The sequence below is a fragment of the Heterocephalus glaber genome, unplaced genomic scaffold (genome assembly GCF_053883595.1).
Source record: "Heterocephalus glaber isolate CG9 unplaced genomic scaffold, H.glaber_assembly_v1.0 deba00000546, whole genome shotgun sequence".
Lineage (NCBI taxonomy): Eukaryota > Metazoa > Chordata > Mammalia > Rodentia > Bathyergidae > Heterocephalus > Heterocephalus glaber.
In genome coordinates this window covers 35,204,215-35,229,740 of record NW_028258147.1, presented here as the reverse complement: position 1 = coordinate 35,229,740, position 25,526 = coordinate 35,204,215, and the positions used below count along the sequence as shown (strand labels likewise).

The 25,526-nt window shown below is 36.5% G+C and overlaps 1 protein-coding gene and 1 pseudogene across 6 annotated transcripts in view; both read left to right on the top strand.

The window, feature by feature from the left end:
- Cdk14 (cyclin dependent kinase 14) overlaps nucleotides 1-25,526 on the top strand; it is a 617,491-nt gene that overhangs the window by 339,109 nt on the left and 252,856 nt on the right. For all 6 annotated transcript variants that reach the window (XM_021242623.2, XM_087204731.1, XM_087204728.1 and 3 more), the window contains one exon: nucleotides 22,885-22,978. In XM_021242623.2, coding sequence (XP_021098282.1) covers nucleotides 22,885-22,978 — 94 coding nt within the window. The remainder of the gene's footprint in view (nucleotides 1-22,884; nucleotides 22,979-25,526) is intronic.
- On the top strand, nucleotides 8,581-9,936 carry LOC106010852 (nucleosome assembly protein 1-like 1 pseudogene; annotated as a pseudogene).

The window sequence follows — 25,526 nt, the reverse complement described above, 5'->3', positions numbered from 1 at the left end:
GGATCAGGTTTTTTGGAAACATAGATACTTGGATCAGTTGTTGCAATGGAGGAAAAGGTTGAAATAAAGGCCAGTGAACACATCAGAATATCAGTTACTAACTTCCTCATTCACTTTATACTTTCTGCCTTTAATGGAGAGTTAATTATGCAGATAATCATTTCTTAAATTTTTTAAGTTGTGGAGCATTTTTCTTCATTTTTTAAATTAAGGAAATCCTAGGTTGTCTTTCATTGAATTCAGTTAAGGATTCTACTAACATAGCCTATTTTGGAAGCATTTGTGGCTTGGAGCCAGTTTTGTTTTGGTTGCTTGGCAGTTCAGTTAGGACTGTACCCTCATAATCAGGAGAAACTTTTTAATGCACTGGAAGCTAATTTTTCATGCACCTTTAAAAGTGCTCTTCAATGTACAAAGACCTACCTGGACTCTGACTAATAATATGTCTGTTTCTGATGTATTGTTTTCTAGTCTCTGTCTTTTTTCTCTCCCTTTCATTGTGTGTGTGTGTGTGTGTGTGTGTGTGTGTGTGTGTGTGTGTTCCAGAAAGATGGCTGTGGTGCTTCCTGCCAATTCACTTTGAATGAGGACATAATGGAAGCATAAGAGGACTATTATTTAAGAGGTAGGAAGGAAAACTGATAGAAAATAGTAGACCCCAAATGCCCTTTTGTCTATATGCCAGTATCATTCATTGCCATAAACCAATAGCAAATGTGTTAGGTTTGAGCAGCTTCCCCTGCTTATTTTCTCTTCACTTCTAAGGCCTAAAATCTGAGTGATGCCTATCCTGTGCCTGCCTTCTGAATCTGATTTCATTCCAAGCCATTTTCTAAAAGCTATTTTGTTACTATGCTGTAAGTCAGGTAAAACATATGTGTTTTTCCAATTAGAGAGAAATTCACAGGGCAGTGATTTCTGTATAAGCAGTATATTCAGACACCTAGAAATGGGACTATAATCAAGTCATGGTTCAGCTGCACCAGAAAGAAGTGCAAATATTATTAACCCATGGACAATAGCAGGGAGGCAGGTGTCAGTAGTTTTAGGCTATTTTTACAGTTCATTTACCATTGGGGGCAGTGAGGTAGTAACTAAACACTAAGGATCCCTATGTGGTGTTGCATTTTCCAGTTTTCTGTTTAAATAGCCACAGGCTATGAAAATATTAATGAAGACAAAGAGGCATTACCATTGTCAGCAAGTGATGAAAATCATAGCTGGACTGTTATGATCTACTCTTCTATGTCTCCAATGGTATAGGAGTGTGTGAATACACTGTTGGACTTGAGAAACTATCAAGAAAGATCGTTTTTTGAAATCCTTTTTTTTTTTTTGTCCCCCTCCATAAAGAGGGATTTAACCAGAGGAATCAAATTGAACATTGCCTCTTGTATAACTTTTCTTAATTCTTGGATTTTATAACTCTTTGAAAGTCAGAGCATCGGAAATCATTGCTAAGCTTCTAAACCAAAAAGGCTTACCAGGTTCCGAAAAAGACATTAGGAGAAGTGCCAGATGTAAAACCAGCTTATCCATGCAGCTCTGCTCTTGCCAGGAAGCTGTGCTCTAGCTGTTGAAGTTGAGGTCATTGATCTAATTAAGCTTCATATTCCTAATAGAAGCTTGTAAATATGTTTAGAGCTGCATTTGTTTTTTAAATATTAAGATGCTTGGGATTATTTTAAGGGACCACTTTTAAATATCAGGTGACTAAGTTATCTGTAGCTAATAAATGATTATCTCAGAATCCTGGTGCTTTTGGGTATCAAATATAATGCTCCCCAACACAGTATGGAAAGAATGATAGCATGCCAGTCTCTTCCTTTCATCATCTTTTAAAGAGCTAATTAACATATTAACTATGCTTGTCAGAATGTGGGGCAAATCATTTATAAATAAACCTGTCAAATGTAATGAGATTGCATATTAAATCACCCGTTCCTCTAGTATATCTTTGATTTAAGATTAAAATTAATTTAACATTGTAGCAGCTGGGTGGTTAGGAAAAAATTTCCATACTAGTCTTGATATATACAGAAAAGTCTGTATCAGAATTGATTTTGCATATATCAGAAAAGAAATTGCCTGTTTATTAAGAATTATAAAGCCATTTAGGGTTGCTTTTTATTAAATAAGCTTAATCACTGTATGTATTGGCAGTATACAAAATTCTGCCGTCATCTCTAATGATCTCTCTTGAAAGAAGGAAATTTATGTAGTAAATTTTCCTATGACTCAGGTTTATTTGCCAGTAATTTAGGAGAGAGAATCTTAAATGAACTTTGCTACAGCACCCCCTTATAAATTTGTTTTGAGATCTTGTGGTTTAATTTGCAACTTGAATAACAATAAATAGGTACTTCTATTGAACACGAACTGTATTCTAAGCCCTGTTATGGATTTTAATTGCTTACATATTGTATTATGGTGAAAGAAAACAAAATCTGGAAACAGTAAGTAGTATAATTAAGGGCACACGGTTAGCAAATAGCACCAACATCCAGACTCAAGGCCAACTTACTCCAAGCTCTTTCTCTTTACAACATATTACAAAATTTCTTAAGATGATTTTTAAAGAACCCGTCTTCATTTTACCATTAAAGTTACTATAAAACACAAAATCAGTTAAATTTATCATACTCTGAATAACATTAGATCTTTAGCATACCTTTAGAGTGGATAGCTTTCACTTATACTCAGTGGCCTGTGAACTGCTTTTCTCTTCTAACATCAATCTTCTAATAGATTCTATGATTTAATTTTATTCAAGGAGGAATTTTTTTTTTAATAAATGAAGACCTGAATCATTGGATTGAATACGTTTTCCTGATACCAGTATCAATGCTGGCATATATTTTTCCAACTTCTATCCATTACTCATTTACCACTTCTGCTAAAAAAAAGAGTCTGTTTTAAAAAGAATCCAGAAAGAATGAGAGTCTGGGTTCATTAGCTAATAAAGTCATCTCTCTATAAACACTGTTTGTACATTTCCCCATTTATCAGGTCATAAGACCAATGAGGACATGTCTTAGTAATTGTCAAATATTATAACTTGTTAAGAGAGCTCTTGAAAGCTGCTCAAATAATTTATGATCTAAGTGAGTTTGTATAGCCATGACAATGCAGTGGAACATAACAAAAGAGCTAGGTATGATCAGAAGGACATCCGGGTGTTAAAAAGCTGAGCCCATGGTGGTGGTCATGCTTTCTGAGGCCACTCCCACTACTGAAGTCCCTTCAATTTAATATAACCATATAGTTTATCCTCATATGATGACAATGGTGAGAGTTAATAATAATTGAGGAATTGTATGTTTTACATGTATAAAACAAGGATTTAACTGTGACTTGTGGTTATCTCTCTTATAATACACAAAAGCAATAATTTTCTTAAATACTACTGGTCAGAAGAGATTTAATGCATTTGAATATTTAATTCACATCTAAGGACTGTTGGTTATAAACCAAAATTCCTTAGAAGATGCTTATATTATATTGCCTAATAATGAATATTTTCCCTAAGTACAGTTCCCCGTTATATTATTATGGCATTCTAGAGTGGCTAGTGAAGCACCAAAGTTAGTGATGGCTTTGGAATGCTGAAACAAAGTACTTCTGTTTTTTTCTTTTTATCAAAATTGTAGTCTAGTTATGGCTTTCACATCTCACCATTTATTATCTGTGTTTGTGAGAGAAATAGTGTATTTCTGTCTTAAATTAATATATTTGGTCTTTTAGTAGGGATAAATAATGATAATATATAAAATAACACATTGTATATAGTCTCTGCTACCAAATGTTTTAAAAACAAATTAAAATTTCTCCATTTTTTATCACTGTTCACAAATTTGCTACACACAGGTTTTGTATAACTTTTTAAGTTTTGCCATATTTGTACCTTTGCGGGGGCAGTACTGAGGATTGAACCCAGGGCCTTTGTACTGAGTTATATCCCCAGTCCACTCTGTTACTTTAAATTTTGAGATAGGGTCTCACTAAGTGACTGAACTACTCAGGCTGAACTCAAATGCAATCTTCCTGCCTCAGCCACCTGCAGTGCTGGGATATAGGGGTGCACTACCGCACTGGGCTCATATTAATCCTTTATGTATTTACGTATCTCACTAATTTGTAAGAATAACAAGAGAAAGTTACATAGGGAATTCTTTAGAAAATATAAAATTCTACAAATACTGTGAACAGTGATCTTATTAACTCTTAGTATGTCAATCAATCAAGCAAAATATATTGAGTCTCTGTTAGGATATAGTATGCAAGGGAGTGGACGGGTATAGAAAAAAAGGAAAAATGCTGCATTTGGCCTTTGGGAAATTAGCATACCTTCTCTAGTATTAGAAATTTTGACTCAGAGTACTCTCCTCTTAGTGTGTGTGTGTGTGTGTGTGTGTGTGTGTAGTTTTAAGTTGTGTACATATTAATGTAGAAATCTTTGCTCTGAACACATTGTAGCAGTGCTTTGCTGTGTAAAGAGGTGGCAGGCAGTGTAGTAGTTGAAAACCTTTGTTATGTTCCCCGTCACTTCTTAGCTGTGTGATCACCTTAGTTGGCCAAATCCGTTAACTTCTTTATCTTCAGTTTTCAAGTCAGAAAACTATGACAGTGTGCACCTATATTTATAGCAGCACAGTTTGTAATAGCTGAATCTCGGAAACAGTCCAAATGCCCAACAACTGGCGATTGGATAAAAATGTGATTTTTAAAAAAAATAAAATGGAGTACTACTCAGCCATAAAGACAAACTAGTCATGTATAGCTAAATGGATGCACCTTGAGGCCATTCTCTTTAAGTGAAAAATAAATATTACAATATTATTAATAAATTTGATAATACACATGTGTCCACACATGTGTAATACCAAATTGTTTCCCTTGTGTGAGAAACTTAAAGTGTAAATGAGAACCAAAACATATAATAGATATTGTGAAATAGGAAGAAAATGTTCAAAGGTGAAAGGGAACTGGGGGGGGAGGGGGCAGGAACAAAGCTTATGTAAATAAGGAGGGGTGAAAGGATTAAAGGGAGGGAAGGAAAATGGGAAAAATAAGAACCAAGATATATCATGTACTGGTACAAATTCCCAATAATGAGTGTGATCATAATGTATGCCTACAATGTACCAATAAACTTAATGAATAAAAAAAATTCTATGACAGTAAAACCTGTTGCAGGAATAGCCAGTAACTAAGAGCTGCCTCATTAATAACAATTGCTTCACCCACACCTGGCTTTTAGTTTTGCTAGAGTAACTATGGACTTTCACTTTTTTAGCAAGAGCATCTACCTCATTTGACTCACAATAGTACTCATGTTGGTATTCATTGATCTGCTATTCTAGACTGTATCTACTGAGTAGATACTAGGATAGATGTGGATGTAACTTTCTCCATCCACCTTGTCCCTCTCACTTTTGCCTCATTCTCCCAGTATAGAATCTATATTGTATTTTGAAACATGAATATGTAAATATTTTTCATGGCTAAATCAAATAATGTTCTGATTATATATCCTTTCTGTGTAACCTTTTGCTTTTTCTCAACTTAATTATGTTATTTTTGTTAGTTTAATTTTCTTTGTTGCTAATTATTTATAGTTTTAAAAAATTTGCCAGGAACTTTTGGAAAACATTTTCCAAATGTTCAAAAATATTCGCAAGTCTTTCTGTCAGAGATGGATTTATTTTTCCTTCTGGGATTTTGCTGATCACAAATTCTCTACATATTAGATTCCATGTCATCTTCCTTTAGTTTCCAAAGAGATGGTAGATTCTCACAATCTACTTTTTCAAATTTTTAGTTTTCCAAAAAATGTCTTTATTCCCACACAAATTGATAAAGTTTAGCTAAGTATAAATCTAATCATCATAGGATATTTGAATATTAGCCTGTCTTTTTCTCAGAACTTTCAGGGCATTGCTGCATTTCTTTACCACTTACAGTATTGCTGCAGAGAAGTCTGATTCCATTTTGATTCTCTGTTGTTTGTGTGCTCCCTTCTACTTTTACTTTGGACAATATTATGTTCTCTGTCCCTATGAAACTTTATGAGTATTTAAGTTGGTAGTGTCCTTCTATTGGTGTAAGGTAATTTCCCTTCAATATAATTTCCCTTCAACTTAAATGTTTTAATTTTCACAAAATTTAGTTTCTGGAAATTTTGTGCTAATTTTTTATTGGAGCACCTACCTTAAATCCTCTATTTTAAAGAATTTTCTCCTTATTTTATAAACTTTTATCTTCCCAACATTCCGTTTTTAAAAAAAACTCAGTTTTGATCTGATTGCTTTTGATCTCTCCTTCTCTGACTTCAGTTGGAAACTTTCTTTAAATATGGAGTAGAGATTCTTGGCTATGTATTTACTGTTATAAGTGTGCCATTATATAATCTATGTACTTAGGAGGTACCAGGTGAATTGTTAGCTTATTATATACTCTTTAGGCAGAGTTAGACTTTTCAGTGCTGAAGATCTGTTCTTTGATTTCCCCCTGAAATTCTCATCAGGTTAAAAAAGAGAAACCGATGTCCATATAGACTAATAAGCATATATTTCGCTTGTCTCTCCTTTTGTTCTGCCCAGTGCCTCACCCAGCTCTCGGCTGCAGATCTTTATTCTCTCCACTAGTTGAGGCTTCTGGATTTAGTTTCATCTGCCATGCTGGGGTATGTTTGGGGTAGGATAGGAGATGGTCAGACAAGGTCTATAGATCAATGACTCTGTATAAACTTTCATTCCTGCACCCCATACCCCATTTCTAGTTGTTAGACTCATTGTCACAGATTTTACTAAGTGTTCCTCTAGATGCTTAGCTTTTTCTGAATTGCTGTAGGTAAATCCTCTGACTATAGAGGGAAGTTATAGATGCCCGTGGTCTGCCTAGATGGCCACATTTTCATCCACATCTTCTGAAAATAGGTCCTGGGGTAAAATCCTGGTTTAAAATTTTTGTTCCTTAATTGACATCTTTTTTTTTTTTTTTTTTTTGGTACTGGGGATCGAACTCGGGTCTTTGTGTCTTTGCGCTTGCATAGCAGGCAGCGAAACCACTGAGCTAAATCCCTAGGCCTGACATCTTGGTTTTGTTGGAGAGGAAGGAGGTTTCTGTGTGCATTTTGTACATGTCATATTCTTGTTGGTAATTTAGTATTCATGGCTTCCACTATGAACAATTGTCTGCTGGGTCCATGCCCTGTGGAAATTGTGATTTTGCTGCTGGGCCACAAATTTGAATTGCAGGTACCAGTGGGTGGGAGCCAATCAAACAGCAAGTAGGAACCTCATGACTACCAGCTTCTTAGTGCAGTGGTGGAAGTTTATAATCCTTACTGTTTAACTGTTAATGAAATTATAGCAACTTTACTTGCAAAAGCAAATTTGAAAAGAAAGACATATGCTGGTTGATCACCTAGTAATGAAAGGGAATAAAATATGAGGTCATAATTCTTACAAAGGATAAAAATTTGAAATGAATTTAAAAACTGGAACATAGAAAGTAGTCCTCTGAATCTGGTATGTGTAAACCAATATGGATTTGCCATTACAAGCTAAACCAATTAGTAAAACTCTTTCAACAAATGTTCTAGCCAGTAAAAAATTTCTAGTCCAGTGAAAGTGGAAAGATAGACTCCTAACTTAGTGCACAAGAATGACACAAATGAAGGGAGATGTAGTTGGACAGAAACTAGGAGCCTCTATAAGCATCAATATATATATGATAATAGTTGTGAAGAGACAAGGTTTCTATTTCATACTGCCCTCCAGTGATGGAAATGGGGATGTCTGTTTAGACACTTTCAAATTAACTGCCCAGAACACTTCATTATCTGGGGTACATTTTAAGTGGGAATCCTTTCTTTGTGAATGAGGGTGGGAAGTACTGTGGATTAAATCCAGGACCTTGCACATGGAGGGAAGTGCTCTGCCACTAACCAACATTCTCAGCCCAGGAACCATTTTTTTTTTTTTTAAGTTGAAAAACATTTATTTGACCTTAAAGAAAGAATTCTAAAATGCCGCTAAAGTAACTTTAAAAAAAGGACTAGATTAGGAATATTTAACTATTTATTATCTTAAAGTTTTATTTTGGTTTGGTTTGGGTTTTTTAATTATATCTATCCCTATGAAACATATTGGTACATTTTAGGTATACAATATAATGACATCATTGGAAATTTGTACCTTTACGTAATCTATCTCGGTTCTTATTTTTTCCCCATTCCCCTGGCCTCCCTTCAACCCCTCTACCCCTCACTATTTACAAAGACTTTGTTTTCATTTTCTCATATTAATCCCATTCCCTTCTTTCCTTTCCCCCTAGCCCTCCCACTTCCCTTTCCCCTTTGCTCCTTTTCTTCCTATTTCACATTATCCATTATATCTTTTAGTCCTTATTTACACTTTCAGTTTCTCACACCAGAGAAACTATTCGGTATTTACACATCTATGTCCTATTTAATTCACTTAAGAGTATCGTCTCTGCTCATGGTGCCGCCTCCTGGTCCTCCTGCTGCCACGGCCGCCCTTAGTCACTCCCTGCGCAGCTCCCGCCGCCTGACTCCCTGAACTAGCCGCTGATATTTGCAGTTCTTACAACACTGCAGACATTGACAACAAAGAACAGTCTGAACTTGATCAAGATTTGGATGATGTTGAAGAAGTAGAAGAAGAAGAAACTGGTGAAGAAACAAAAATCAAAGTGCATCAGCTGACTGTTCAGATGATGCAAAATCCTCAGATTCTTGCAGCCCTTCAAGAAAGACTTGATGGCCTGGTAGACACACCAACAGGATACATTGAAAGCTTGCCTAGGGTAGTTAAAAGAAGAGTGAATGCTCTCAAAAATCTTCAGGTTAAATGTGCACAGATAGAAGCCAAATTCTATGAGGAAGTTCATGATCTTGAAAGGAAGTATGCTGTTCTCTACCAGCCTCTATTTGATAAGCGATTTGAGATCATTAATGCAATTTATGAACCTATGGAAGAAGAATGTGAATGGAAACCAGATGAGGAAGAAGAAGTTTCAGAGGAGCTGAAAGAAAAGGCCAAGATTGAAGATGAAAAAAAAGATGAAGAAAAAGAAGATCCTAAAGGAATTCCTGAATTTTGGTTGACTGTTTTTAAGAATGTTGACTTGCTCAGTGACATGGTTCAGGAACATGATGAACCTATTCTGAAGCATTTGAAGGACATTAAAGTGAAGTTCTCAGATGCTGGCCAGCCTGTGAGTTTTATCTTAGAATTTCACTTTGAACCCAATGAATATTTCACAAATGAAGTGTTGACAAAGACGTATTGGATGAGATCTGAACCAGATGATTCTGATCCCTTTTCATTTGATGGACCAGAAATTATGGGCCGTACAGGGTGCCAAATAGATTGGAAAAAAGGAAAGAATGTCACTTTGAAAACCATTAAAAAGAAGCAGAAACATAAGGGACGTGGGACAGTTCGTACTGTGACTAAAACAGTTTCCAATGATTCTTTCTTTAATTTTTTTGCTCCTCCTGAAGTTCCTGAGATGGAGATCTGGATGATAATGCTAAAGCTATCCTTGCTGCAGACTTTGAAATTGGTCACTTTTTACGTGAGCGTATAATTCCAAGATCGGTGTTGGACTTCACTGGAGAAGCTATTGAAGATGATGATGATGACTATGATGAAGAAGGTGAAGAAGCGGATGAGGAAGGGGAAGAAGAAGATGAGGAAAATGATCCAGACTATGACCCAAAGAAGGAGCAAAACCCAGCAGAGTGCAAGCAGCAGTGAAGCAGGATGTGTGTGGCCTTGAGGATAACCTGCACTGGTCTACCTTCTGCTTTCCTGGAAAGGATGACTTTACATCATTTGATGAGCCTATTTCATGTTTTTTTGGTTGTTTGTTTACTTTTGTTGTCTGCTGTCTAAAATAAAAGTATTAAATGCAAAAAAAAATGCAAATAAAAAAAGAGTGTGGCCTCATTGTGCATCCATTTAGCTATGAATGTCTCTAGTTTCTCATTTTTTATGGCTGAGTAGTACTCCATTTTATATAAACATCCTGCTGTATGAATAAAAAGATCTTCAGTGTACTTATGGATGTCTTGATTTTAAATGCTATATAATTAATAAGCTCAGATATTTTTGGGGCTTTAAAAAAAATTTCCTCTTCAAATGTAGTATCCTTAGAAATCTATTGGTAAAACTGTGTCATTAGGAAAAACATTGATAAGTAACTGAAAAAGAAAATAAGCTATCAGTGGCTGATAAACAGGTTGATAAATTCCTTTTAAAAATACACTAAACTAAAAAAAATACACTAAACTTAGGCCTAGTATGTGTCAGGCACTTAGTAAAAATGTGTAACTGAGTCTGAGTAGCTGTATGTTTTTCTTGTTCATATGTGGATAGTTCATCTTTTGTTGTGACTTTTCATATTTCTGTGTATTTCCATGTGAGAGAGTAGATTTTTTTAGTAAGATTTTATCTCATGGATTTTCTATAGATTTAGACAAGACTTGTATCACTCTGTCTGATAACACAAATGGTTCTTCCTTTATTGCTAGGCTTTACCATATTTGCTTTAGAAATCTGAATATATTCATAACCTAATGGAAACTCAACAGATTAAAACTTTATTATAGCAACCATGTAGATTTTCATCTATTTGTCGTATTTAATCCTAACATGTTTAACTTAGAAACTCTTTCAGAATTTTAGTAACTTTGTGAAATCAATTTACAGTTTTCTTCTATTGTTACTTTATGGCCTTTTTACACCCCCCCTCCCCCCACATCTGAGGTGTTTCCATCTGTTTTGCACACTAGCTGGTTAGTGGTGATACAGAGGGGCGAAAAGCAAGAACAAAGACAAAGCAACACAATAAAGACCTCTAGAATCTCAGGCAGTGCCCTTCTCACAAAGATTCCGTTATACAGTATCTTCATTCATCCATGCACTCATGCAACAATAAATGAATGAACATTCAAGAATGAGAATAAGCTGATCCCTGCCCTCAAACAGTACCTGCTTGCACTAATCTTGGGCACAAATATGGGGGCCCTTGTTCACTTGCAGTCCGTGTCAGTGTCCACTTCACACAGATAACATTCTAGGGCAAGTCTTTGGCAATATTCTAAACAGCTCAGAGCTTTCTCCAAAGAGTGGACCAAGAGGATTTACAATGGAAAGGTTTTTGCTTTCAGATTTTCAATATACTCTCTGAGAGAGTAGATAGTTGTCATTTTTACTGTCCAATATTAGCCATTCTATCATATATCTAAAAAGTACCCATTTCAACATTCATAACCGTAGTCCATCAAAGTGCAGCTATGCCATTTGATAACTGGAAGTAAATATATCCATACCCGAAATTGAAATTATTTCCTTTTAGGAGAATATTTAATGTGGAAAATTTTTAGCAGTGATTGCTTGTCATGATATGCCAGATATGTTTTCTCGAAAATGATGCCTTGAACGTGTCATTTTCTTTGATCCTTACGATAATTACCCATGAACAGTTTTTTCCTGATTTCCTGCATATTGCATAAGGATTAATACATTTGCACAAAGAAGCCTTAATGTGTGACTTCCTTATTCTGCATTAGCAGTCATATAAACAAATTAAAGATGTCCACAGTTTAATAATATGTTTTTCTTGTGTTCCTGGTTTACATTTATTTCTTGGAGAAGTGCTGTTACTGGTAGTGTTTTAAGTGATGTGTCCTCTCTTCCTTCATTGTTCCATAGTACAAAAATTTTGACGTTTGATGCAGTATTTTGCATTTTCTATCCTTACAACAGTCCTCGGAAAGGGCATTGTTTCCTTACATTTTCTAATTAATAGTGACTGGTTTCTTGATGTTACTCATTTGAATATTTGCAGTTATCTATAAAACATGGGTTATTTATGATGCTTTTCTCTAGAGTCTTCATTATGCATACTTTTCTGTTTTGAATTTGCAAACATTTTAAAACATCACCAACCAGCTTATTTTCAGGTACTAGCAGTGGTGGTAAACTTCAGTTTTCTAGGATAGTTTTATTGTGTTTTCTGCTCAAGCTTCCAATTTTGAAGACTTGATTTCACTTTTATCTTTATTCCTGCTGGCATTTGCATCACATGGAGAGAAAACAAAGTTGGCATCTTAATTTCTTCTTTTCCTTAATCTGACCAGGCTGACCTAATAAAGACACACTGTTCTAATTGAGTTGTCAGCAGGGCATAGTGAAGGGGTCACTGACCTAGGAGTCAGGAGACACAGGTACTGGTCCTAGGACTGAAATTTAGCCATATAATACTGTTTCCTTTTATAGAAAAAAATCAAAACTTTGTTTTAAGCATTCTGTGAAGTCGTTCTGTCTCTTAAATTTTAGCATTCAAGTAAATTGTACTGCTGAACCAGAGGTTTCCATGGAGACTGCTGGAGTTCCTTCTGAGTGTCTTACAAATTAAGCCAGGGCTGAGATACTTTGGTGAAGTTAATGAATCGATTTTTTAGTGTTTAATTTCATATGATATATTAGTCCTCAATGAAATGTTTTTCTCTGCTGCTGTCCCATGTGCATACTTCATAGACTTTTGTACCAAGCACTGACAGGGCCCTACAAGGACAAGAAAGGCCCATTCATACCTTCAGGGACAGAGGGAAAGACAGTGTGATGAGCCACAACACAGGTACGCAGTGAGGGAGTCTGAGGTCAAGGTGAACCGTTGGTCCTTTGTGTATATTTTAGGGGGTGGGGGCAGAGGAGACGCTGCAGCTTTGCCAAGAAAGTCATTCTTTTAAGCCAAGTTCACAGTGTGGGGTTGAAGGCCAGAGTTCACACGATGAACAAAGGAATCACTAAGAGGTAAAATAGCTGATATTTATGGATAGAGATGGAAGGAATGGTTTGGGAAGGAGGTAGAGAAAAAAGAAAGAAGGAGAAAAGTGGCTAGAGATTAGGAGTATTTAGGAATACTTGAAATATGACCGACTTGACTGAATGTACATTGCAAGGGAAAAGCAAGGGTTTCAAGAGATTCCTAGGTTTCCAGCTCAGATAATGGGGCCAGAAAGCGAAAGTACTCCTTTTTTAATTTGATTTAAAAATACTAATAACACAACACACACGTCTACTGTGTAAAGTGTATGAGTGAAATAAATCATCGTTGGGACTTCAGGAACATTGATGCCCCCAGCACTCTTAGGTGGTTGGGCTTCCTGACCCTTTTCACCCTAACTGCGGATGTGGCCCCAAGCTCCTGGCTGCAGCCTCAGCCTGGGTCAGCAGCAGGTCTCCCTGGGACTCCACTCTTCTGATCCATGTTTGCTTCCTTCTTTATGTTTGTTTAATTATTTTCAGTTTTCAAAACTTTAATTTTTTTATCCATTAAGTTTGTTGGTACATTTTAGCTATACATTATGATCACATTTATCACTGGGGACTTGTAACTGTACATGATGTATCTTGGTTCTTGTTTTTTCTCCTTTCCCCTTCCCTCCCTTCTACCCCTCCACCCCTCCACCCCTCCCTGTTTACAAAAGCTTTGTTTCCATTTTTTCCTTCTTTTCTCATTTTGCTTTCCCTCCTTTCCTTCCTCCACTTCTCCTCTCTTCTCTAGTTCCCTTTCCCCTTTGAACCTTTTCTTCCTATTTCACATTATCTATTATACGTTTTCCTCATTTGCACTTTCAGTTTCTCACATCAGAGAAACAATTCAGTGTTTACACGTGTGTGTCCTATTTCACTTAAGATATGCCCTCAAGGTGCATCCATTTAGCTATAAATGTCTCTAGTTTATTTTTCTTTATGACTGAGTAGTACTCTATTTTGGAAAAAAAAAAACTTCTTTATCCAGTCTCCAGTTGATGGGCATTTGTGCTGTTTCCAAGATTTAGCTATTACAAACTGTTCAACTACAAACATGGGTGTGGATATATGGCTGTGGTATGATGCTTTTAATTTTGGGGGGAAGATACCCAGCAGGGGAATAGCTGGGTCAAATGGGACTTCTAATCCTAGTTTTTTAAGGAATTTCCACACTGATTTCCACAGTGGTTGCACCAGTCTACACTCCTACCAACAATGGAGAAGGGTTCCTTTCTTCCCACAGCCCCGCCAGCATTTGTTATTGGTTGATTTCTTGATAGCAGCCATTCTTTCTGGGGTGAGGTGGAATCTGTGTTGTTTTCATCTGCATCTCTCGAATGAGCAGTGATGTTGAACATTTTTTCATATGTTTATTTGCTGCTTCTACTTCTTCATCTGAGAAATGTCTCTTCATTTCAGATGCCCATCTTTGGATTGGGTCTTTAAATTTGGGGGAGGGTCTCATTTTTTAAGTTCTTTATATATTCTAGATAGTAGACCGTTTATTTGGATATGCTTAATTTATAAGTATACCTTGTTAGAGAAATAATTTTGTTAAATAGTTTGAAATATAAATCTCAAAGTTTTTCTTTTATCAAAAGCTTATGATCTTGAATCAGGTGTTTTCTAAAAGGGGCTTTTATTCATAGTCTAGGGTTTTGTTTTCATACCTTTAGAACTAAGTATTCCACAGAAGTATTTGACTAAGATACATTGTGCCCGTCGGTGCCTAATGAATCCCTAACCACAGTAAATGATGAGTGACAGTTTAATCAATTCAGTTCCTTCAGCAGTCACCAAGGGCATGGTGCAGTGTAATTTTTTAATCTTTCACTTTTCAAATACTGTGAGTGCCAAAATGAAAAGATCATGTTCATTATACATAATAAATTTTCTTACAGGTTATAGGCAAAAAATGTTTTTAATTTTGTTCTTTTAGAAGCTGATCTCCTAGGGAACAAAACTCTTTGGTCCATTAAAGTGAGATAAATATATGACTACCTTCATGCATCAAATAGCTCTAGCTTTCATTGCATAGTGGTGTATTTCAGTGAACCATAGCTAAATAAAATTACCTACTAGGTTAATTAACATAAAAGGTTTCTGAGTTAGTATTTTATCTCTGTGTTAAATTTAGGTTGTGTTTCACATTTAATCTAATTTACTTTGTTGATCTACTGTTTCTTTGGCTAGAGGCTGAATACACATGTTGAGAATTAATCTGAATTATATAACTCCTTTCAAAACAGAATTATCTACATTCCTTTAGATTCTTGCTCTCCAATATGCAGTTTTGAGAATAACAGCTTTAGTGTCACTTAGAAATCTGTTGAAAACATAAAACCTCACCTAGTGGCTCAGAAGACAGATTCTAACAAGACCTCTGTGTGACTTGCACACACATTAAGCAGGAGAAGCACTGCATCAAATGCTGGTTTGGGATGGACACATAGGCATTAAGGATATTACTGGTGCCAGCATAATGTTGAAGAGGAAAAGGCAAAAGAATTAACTTGCACCGAGTTATGGCTCTGATCATCTGTGCGCCTTCTGTTGAGCAGCTTGACAGTGTCTTTATCTACAGCCCTCTTTCTCAGTGTTTTGACAATGCAGATGGATCACAGTGGTTAAATCATTCTCTGAACTTGAGCAGAGGCCCCTTACAACCTGAGCTAGGGAAGTCTGTATGAGAAGGGCCAGGCCTCCCCTGCTGGGACAGGGGCAGTGGGGTGGGTTGCTGCCCCCTCTGCATGTGGAGGAACACACAGACTCCGCTGCCTCGTAATCTCTCCGGGACTTCGCAGATCAACACTGCCACTTGAGAAACTGTCATCTTTGCTTAAAACTCTCTTCCCTAAGTAATCTTAAACCTTTCCTAATAAATGGATCAAATTAGACACTAAAATATGTTGTGACTTTTTTGAGATTTTAATTGCACCATATTTTGAAATACTGAAGTCTTTCTGCATTGTATACTGGGATTGAACGAAATGTTTGGCCTGAGAATCAGCGAAAAACAATTTTTATATGTTTTCACTAAGACTAAAAATACTTTATTGTCAGCTGAACTTCTTCATGTGGGATAATCATTTGTTGGGTTAAGTGTTCATGAGACAGTTGACTGAGTATATTACACACCCAAAGCAGATATTCTTTTGAGTATGCATGCTGATGGGTAAAATTAATCCCTTTTATAGTAGAAAGATAAAAGTTATCTTGCATCATAAAATCTCAGCAGGACTTTGATATGTAGTTATTTTAGACTGTATATTAGCTGGTGACTTTAGTGACTTACCCCTGTTTCATTCAAGTCTGGCAATGTTGCCATATTTCTGTAACTCCTTTCATTCATTTGGACTGTATCTTTAAAAGTCAAAGACCAAATCCTCTTTCTGAGAAGGATATTGGTGGACAGTACATTTGCAAGGAAGTAAATCAGAGTTTAGATGTACAGTGGGGAGCAGAGAGGGAATAATAACCCAGTCTGAGTGATCAGAATGACTTCCCAGTAGTATTGAACTTGCCTGTTTCTTGCTCTAATGAGGAACAGAGTCCATTTTTCTCCCCTGTGAATTCTACCTTTTCTCTGCATTCCACATACTACAATCCCCTCCATTATCCCAAATATAATAGTTTTAGTTTCATCTTGAATTTCTTTGCCATAGAGTACATATATCAGTTTTCAAATACCTTCATGTCAAACTTAATAAATCTTTAATTAATTTAGTGCCTACGTTCTTTCAGTTTAACCCCAACTGACATTTTACTTCCTGAGCCTGTGTTCTAGACGGTTCATGTTGCTTCCAAGGAAAAAAAAACATCAAAGTGTACAGGGGATTTTTGTCGTTATTTGTTTCCATTCATAGAAGAAAATTAGAAATACATTAGCTTTTCTACCTATAGTGATTATTTTTATATATCTCTGCCCAAGATAATGCTGTTCTTAATTGTGTCTTTTTTAAAATAATCTTTTAATTTTAGAAACATGTTATATTTATGGAAATGTCGCAAAGATATTAGAAATACTTCTCACCCAAGTTCCGCCATAGTTAGCGTCATACGTTACTATGGTACCACTGTCACAGTAGGAAACTGACCTGGTCTAGTACTGTTAACTAAGTAGCTGTGTTTTATTTTATTTTTCACTTTTGAAGTACGATGCCCAGGCTGACCCTGAACTTTTGGATCCAAGCTGTTGTCCTGTCTTCGTCTCTCCGTAGCTAGGATTACACCATCATGTTTGGCCTCTAAATAGCTTTATTTTGGTTTTGCTAGTTTTTTCTTAACTTTTTCCGTTTTAGGATTGTTACGTAGTTTCAGGGTGTTGGAAGTCTCCTTTTAGAGGGGGTTTCTGGGTTTCTTCTGTTCTGAAAAAAGAATTGGTCAAGACAAGTGCAAACGGTAGTAAGGTTTTACATTTATTAAAGGCAGGAAAAGAAACAGGCTCAGCAGAGAGAGTTTGGGCCAAGTAAAAGTAGGAAAGTAAGTACAGTCTATGGGATGAGAGCAGGCAACAGGGCGGGAACACAGTAGCAAAAAACTCAGTGTCGACTGTCTTATTGTATTTCCCCCTTCTCAGGCTGGGATCGGGTTTAGGTCAACCTATTGAAAACCTGCTCAAATTCTCACAAGAAGTCTACGTACAGGACTTTGGGAACAGTTCTGCACCTGAGATTTTATAATTAGCAGGTCCGGTCCACTTCCCCAGCCAGTTTTGTCAGACCCCAATCTCCTGCCTCAGTAATCACATTACATTCACCTGTCATGTGTCCTTAGCCTCCTCTTGGTTAGGATAGTTTTGCAGACTTTCCTTGTTTTTGATGACCTTGACAGTTTTGAAGACTACTGCGTAGGTATTTTTTAGTGTCCTTCAATTTGGGTTTGGTAATATTTTGAGGAGAAGTAGCAGAGGTGAAACGATAATCTCTTCACATTGTACCAAGGGTACGTGCTATGAGTGTGACTCACCACTGATTGATGTTATGGCTCAGGCAGGGTTTGCCAGTTTTCTCCATTGTAAAGTTGTGTCCACTTCTGGCACCCTCCTCCATGTTATATTCTTTGGAAGCAAGTTGCGAAACTCAGTTCACACTGGGTAGTCAGGGGAAAGGTTTGCATTTCTTTTGATTCATTCACTCAGCAAACATTTTTGAGCCTTTATATTCTGTTGTGTCCTGGAGACAAGACGGTGAAACCACTTTGTTTCTGAATTTATACATTTTTCATTTAGAGAAGGCATACTCCCCACAAAAAGACATTTTAATATTTTTAAATGTTATAAAGGGAAAAAATAGGGTAACAAGAGTAAAGCATGGCTGGGTGATAAGGAAGAACCTGCCTTACATATTTAAGATATTTTTAAGTGGAGACTTTTGAGCTGCCCCTGCATGACAAGTAGCAATTATTTACTCTATGCAGAGGGAGGAACACCTCATACAGAGACCCTGAAATGGGAAAAGTGAGAAAGAAAGAGTGTGGCCTGTTTTAGAAAGGGACACAGTTGCATGACTAGAGCAGAGAAAATCTCATGGAGGTTGTGGAGGTACAATATGAATTTGAAAACAAGGTCAGCCAAATAGGACGTGGGGCCTTCACTGCCCTTGCTGTGGCTTGGAGAGGGTTAAAGACTGCCCCCTCAGTGGTTCTGTTTGGAAGCTTGGTCCCCAGGACAGTGGTATTAGGAGGGGCTAGGCCCTTTCAGAGGAGGGATCCTGTGGTAGGTTCTTGGGTCAGTGAGGCCTGCCCTTGGAAGGGATTGAGTTATGTCTTTAGAGCCTAGCCCCACCTAATCTCTCTGGCTTTCTATTTTAATATGTTATTTCCTTTTCCCACATGCTCCTGCCACACTCTCCACACTGAGCTAGCTGTATCCTCTCATGATCCTATAGCATCTTATTGTGGGACTGTAGAACAGACTGTTTTATAATTATGTGTTTATAGCATATATACTTATGTGAAGGTAGGTTGATGTTTTCCCAAAATTGATACCCGTAAAAGTTTGTATGACCTTACCTATAATGAGAAGCAGAGCTGAAAAAAGTTCTAAATTATTAGGAACACAACAAAAACCAATGTCATTATCATGCCAGAGGAAAGTCTAAGTTATCTTTATATTTTCTCCATAGAAAAGAATATTCTCAGGCTGAGGGTGTAGCCCAGTGGAAGAGCAGATGCTTAGCATGGACAAGCCCCTAGGTTTGATCCCCAACACCAAAATAGTAAAGAAAAGATATTGTAATACTGTTATGAACTCATTGAAGACTATGTTAGTTTTTCATCCCCTGTTACAAAATATCTGAAAAAAAATCAACTTTAAGCAGTTATTTTGGCTCATGGTTTTAGAGGTTTCAGTCCATAATCAGCTGGCACCGTTGCTTTTAGGTCTGTGGCGAAGCAGAAACATCATAATGGAATGAGATGACAGAAGAAAACTGCTTACCTCATTGTAGCCAGGAAGCAGAGAAAGAGAGTATCCTGAGAGGACAGGACCTGGGTATAAGATATCCACCACCCAAGGGCAAGCCTCTAGGACCCACTCCTTCAGCTAGACCCCGCCTCCTCATCCCACCACTTCCCCATGGTGCCGTCAAATGATTGCTTAACCTTTTATTTTGTATTAATTCATGTTTGCAGTACATAATGATTTCATTCATCATGATGAGTTGATACATATACAGAACACATCTTAAGCCATCCAAATTATAAATTATAAATTACAAATTATAAATTATAAATCCATCAAATTATAAATGCATCAATGGATTAATCTACTTATCAGGGTAGAGCCCTGTGATCCAGTCCCTTTCCAAAGGCCCAGCTGTTGAACATGGCTGCAGTGGGACCAAGTCTTCAGCATGTGAGTCTTTGAGGGGCCTTCCAGGTTCCAAGCATAACAAAGACTATACAACTACAATTGCAGAAAGAAAAGCATTAGGTATGCCAGGCAGTTATTAATAAAATCTTCACTGTTCGTCTGAATTTTAGAGTACTATATTTATTAGCTCTTAAAAACCTGTGATTTCATTTGATTGTCTTATTCACTTCTAATCTTGCATTCTTTTTCATAATAAAAATTCCCAAATTATATAACTCTAGGCCTGGAGGAACACTTGTCTCTGCTTTACTGCTAAAAATTTCATTTTGAATTGTAATAAAATTGTTCATATATCTGTGACATAAGTTGAATTTGGATATTTTGAGTCCAAAAAATGAAAGGTGTTTGGTGATAAGTGGGTGTTTTGTATATTACAATAGCAATCGACTAATCCTGAGAACTTGACCATACTGCATTCATTCTGTGGCCTCTTTACCTGTGACCAGTTCTAAGCCAAGCTTGTGATCATCACATAATGACTCAAATTCTCCAAATTATACATTTCCTGATACAATATTTTCATTGTATCCTGAGGCAGTAATCTATCATAAGTATCGTGTTTATGTGGCTGAATTCATTCTCAGTGAAGCACTTAGTGCAGTTGGCTTAATCTATCCGGAGAGAAGGAGCACAGAGCTAATTGAAGATAGAAAGTGCGACAAAGGAAAGCAGGCAATGGTTCATTCAAATTAATTTAAAGGGCTTTCGTTGCTGGTTGACAATAAGGCAGTAATAAAAGAATTCTGCTATATTAATTTGGTGATAGGTTTCATAATTCTACTTTTTCATTTTCTTGTGCATTTTAATAATTGTGTGTTCTTTGCATATAGTTATCCCAGCTTTATTAGTATACCCCAAGCATCTTTGAGAAAGATGATATCAAGAGGAGGGATAGAGGGAGGGAATGGAGATGTAAAAAGAATTAAAATGTGTTATGTGTGTGTACCATGTGAATGTTATCATTAGGTACTGCAAATATGTACTAATAAAAATTAAAATTAAAATACGTTTCTAAAAATCCACATGATGATATCATAGGAAACATCCATTAGAAATAATAGTACAACTCCCTCAGCCAGCCAAGCAGAGAAAAGCCTATGAAGAACCATACTGTTACATTCCAGCTGCATAAAATGGCAGCATAGATTTATCTTTTAATCATTCTGAGTACCATATTTTGGAGATACTGTTAACTAAGAAGAAGTACCAAGTAAAGGAAACTCTGTATGCAGTTCTGATAGTGTAGTGGTTACCTCCCAGCCAGCTTAGCTGTGTGCACACGCGGGGCCATGGTTCTTCTGAGGTCCTCCCACTCCAAGTCACAGCTAGTAGTGCGAAAGATGGATGCCAAAAGGTAGAAAATAGAGAGTGTATTCTGAGTGTGAAAAAAGCAATGACGCTGTGGGTATGAAAGATCCAAGATATTTCATGGAACAAATAAGAAAACAATAGAAATGTAGATCAGTAGTCTTAGAAAAGAATTCCTGGCAGAAAAAAATCTGGAAAACCACCACACTAGAATTTTAAATAGACTTAATCCAGTCATCTAAAATGCCAGTATTTATAAACATGTTGTTGTATTTTATTATACCAATAAAATAATTCTCGCCATACCTGTTGTTTGTCAAATCTAAACTGAAGCCATGTGTTAAAATCCATCTGTCTAGAGCAGTTTAACACTAATTCTTTATTCCTTATATTTATGATATAAAGTAGAAATTGTTTAAGTTTAGTCATTTTGACATTTGTGTTGAAATAGAAATTATGTAGTATAATAGGAAAGGTGTTCTGCAGATGTATTGGTTTAATTCAAAATATTGTTTATATATAACTTTAATAACAGCTGGAGCAGGTATACAGAAGTAGGCCACTTGTCATTTACCATATAGGGGTCTGATGTAGGTTAAAAACAAGGGTTTGCCTGCCCTAAATTGAATATGAGTGCTGCAGTTGAACAAATGTCCTGATATATTGATGATTTTATTAGGATAGTTGCAGGAAACATAAACCCTTTCAAATTACAACCATTAAAACAATTTGGAGAATTGCTAGGAAGTAGAGAGATCTCAGGAAAAGGGGAAAATACCCACTAGGCTTTCAAAACATCCAGGCCTTCAGAAGGCAGAAACCAGGCCAGCTTAGAGACTCCCTATAGAAACATGTGACTGTTCATGCAAGTTCTCAGCCACTAATGTGACTTATCCCATCTACATTTGCTAATTTCTTATTATCCTTCTCCAAATGATCGGTTCTTCTGAATCCAAGCAGAAGTATCTAATTGCATTTCTGCCCATAGTATGGGTAGTGACTTATGTTGGGTGAGGTATAGGGTGCTGTAGTCTGAGAATCAGGTTCTCTGATACTGCGGACTGTCCTGGTCGACAGGAACTGTGGGCACAGTAGATTAAGGTAGGAGAGGAGGGCGGACACAGTGAAGGCTTAACTGGAAGTGTATAGACAGAGCTCTCCTGCTTTCTGTGAGGCTCATCGAAACCTTCCTGGAAGGGATGACATTGAGACAGGATGATAGAGGTTGAGTTGGATTTAGATATTAAGAGAAAGTAGGTGAAGAAACAGGGAGTGGTAGATAGAGAAGCAATTTAAGCCAAGTCTGCAGGTTAACATGTAGCCCTGAATCAGACTGGCTCTGCAGTCCCCAGAGTAGCTAACCAGCAGCTCAACGTCAGTGCATGTGGAGAATCTCTGGGGTTTGTGGTTGGAGCATTTGTGATTTCTCAAAGTTCCTCGGATGATATTGATGAAAATTAAGTTGAGAACCACAGGACAGCTGTAGGCTGCAATACATTATGCATTTGTGTAATATAGTTGAAACAGGATAGTACAAGATACCATGGAGCCTTCTGTGTGTTGGATCAAGGATTTTCTCAGATTGTCCTATAAGAAAAGCCACCAAATATCCTATCTTATTGATTTCCACTGTTTTTTGAGCCAGTTTGGCTGCATCTGGTTAGTATTCTTTTAGGGCAATAGACTGGGAATGAGAGCTGTGGCCTAAGTACGTCACGTAGGTCTCCTTGCTCCTTTAAGAGTTTGTTCATTCATTGCTCCTTCTCTGTCATGGGGATAGTATAATCTCAGATTTAATTTTCTAAACAGAATATCTTGAAGGTTCTGTAATGATTCTTCTCTCTTCAGGGGAGTCGGGTGCATCTTTGTCGAGATGATCCAAGGTGTTGCTGCTTTTCCAGGAATGAAAGACATTCAGGATCAACTTGAGCGAATATTTCTGGTAAGTTCTTTACTGACTGCATCTAAGAAAAACTGGTTTCTAGTGAGTCAATTAGTGACAAATTCCACAGTGCTCAGTAGAAAATATTTTGAAATGGTTTTATTTGTTATCCCATTTAGTTCTAATACATTTTTGGACCTTTGAAAAGCAAGAAATTAATTGAGAGTTGTGTTTTTAAACTATTGCAGATGAATAATATACCAAAATTGTAAGTAAGACTGCGGTATCTAGAGAGTAATGGATTAAAAATAAGTGCCCAGAACAGTTCCAAATAATTTAACAGATACCCACTTCCTGTGAAGTAGGCGGGGCTCAACTCCCTGCCGCCCTCCACTCCTTGACTGTAGGCTTTGGTTGGTGACTGTCTTCCATAGCATGTGGTATGGACAGTGCCTGTGCAGGGGAGGGGGAAACCTTACAGTGGGGAGATGGCCACACCGTTCCCGCCCCAGGTCCTTGAGAGCAGCATGGTCCGTGCTGACCCGTAATCATAGTCTGGACCTAGGTGTGAGGTGTTTTTTTTGAGAATGGCACTTTGCCTCAGTGGTCTTCCTCCCAACATGCTAAACCCAGTCTAACCATGCAAATACATCACACAAAACCAAATTTCAGAACATTGTATAAGATACCTGTCTAGTCTTCATGAAAAACATGGAAAGTTCGAAAACCTGTCACAACCCAGAGAAGGCTGTACATAGAATCTTGGAACAAAAGAAGCACATTAGGAAAAATCTAGTGAGATTCAAGTAAAGTATGATTAGTTAATTATCAACATACAAATGGGGGGGTTAGTTCTGACACAGGTATCATATAATGTAAGACTTTAATAAGAGGGAAAACTAAGAGGTATACCTGAGCTCCACACTATTTCTTTCCTGCAACTTCCATAAATCTGAAACTATCTAATATTAAAAGCTTAGAAGGGCTCGGGATTTAGCTCAGTGGTACCCGCCACCTGCCTCTCAAGCACAAGGCTCCAAGTTCAATCCCCAGTACCAAAAAAAAGCTTAGATTTTTTTAAATCTGTAAAAAATAATTTTTCTGAAGCCAGGTTATCTGGGTTTATAGTATATGTTGCTTTTTAGCCAAATGACTTTAGGCAAGGGACTTTGTAGCTCTCTAAGCCTTCCTTTTCCCACGGGTGAAATAAGGGCTAATTACAATGCCTACCTCATAGTCTTCTTTGAGGGATCATTGGCTTACTACACAAAATGATTTGAGAATTCCTGCCATATAGTAAATATTTCAGAATTATAATTTATTATTTTTATTACATCATTTTTATGTCAAATAGTCTTATTCAGTAGGCATTTATGTTAGTTAGTAGTCATATAAACATATTATTTAAATATAAAATCAGAGCTAGACAAATTAAAGTTTTTCTTAAAAGGATTAAAACTAAATACATTGGAAATAGTTAACATCACTATGCTTTTATTTTCTTTAATAAAACTCCTGTATGAAATCAGTGAGGCAGATTTTAGTATGGTCCATATCAAGAGATGTACTTACTGAATTATCAGTCATTTTAGTGATGCAAATACCACATTAAAACATGGCTTTCATATGGAGTGTAGGACCACAATAGAGTGCAGTGACATGAATTGATAATTCTTCACTGTCGTGTTCACTTGATATTAACAATAAGATGATAAGAAAAGGAGACAGGAAGCTAGGAAGTTGAAACACACGGGACTTCTGCAGGGCCTACTTGCAGGAGGCCCCTGTATATTAACAGCAGATGGACAAATGGAAGAGCCTGTAACGTAGAAACCCTCTTGAAAGTGTTGTGCTATTGATTTCCTTTTCTCCCAGAAGCTATCTTTACCCATTTCCTTTCAATTTTATTGTATTGATATCTATAAATTCCCACACAAATGTTTAAATGAGTCCTTATGACTATAAAATAATGTAGTTTTATAATGGAAAATTCCCACAGCATCAAAAAGTTATAAGCTGAAAAATCATTCTTTGTCCTATCGCCCAGAGAAAACCACATTATCATTTTCATATTTGCTTCCATAGATCTTTTTCTATATATTTTTAAAAATTTGAATCATATCTTGTAGGTATACTATTTGTAACTTGCTGTTTTCACTTAACAATGTATAGTGATTATTTTTCATTTAAAAATATATTCAGAAACCTGTCATCATTCCTAATGCCATGAAAGTTTATTGTGTGGATGACACATTCTCTACTTAACCAGCCCAATACTGATAGCTTGTTTACACCATTTTTCTATAGTAAACTTCTGGCAGAGACATTCATGGTACATCTGTCATATTAAGAATAATTGTTAAAATTGAAAGTCTTTAATTCAGATAAATTTAATTTTCATAAATGTACTATGTTTAGACCCCTGTCCCTTCATTTGAATATGTAAAACAGTTTCTTCTCTTTTTTTCTTTCAAAAGTACTTATTTTCTTCATTGGGTTACATTTGGTTTGTAGATTATATTAGTAACAATTAATTTAAAATTGAGTTTTTCCACCTATGAATAATTATTCATACTTTGTAGCCCTTAACATGAGTGTAGTTTTTTTT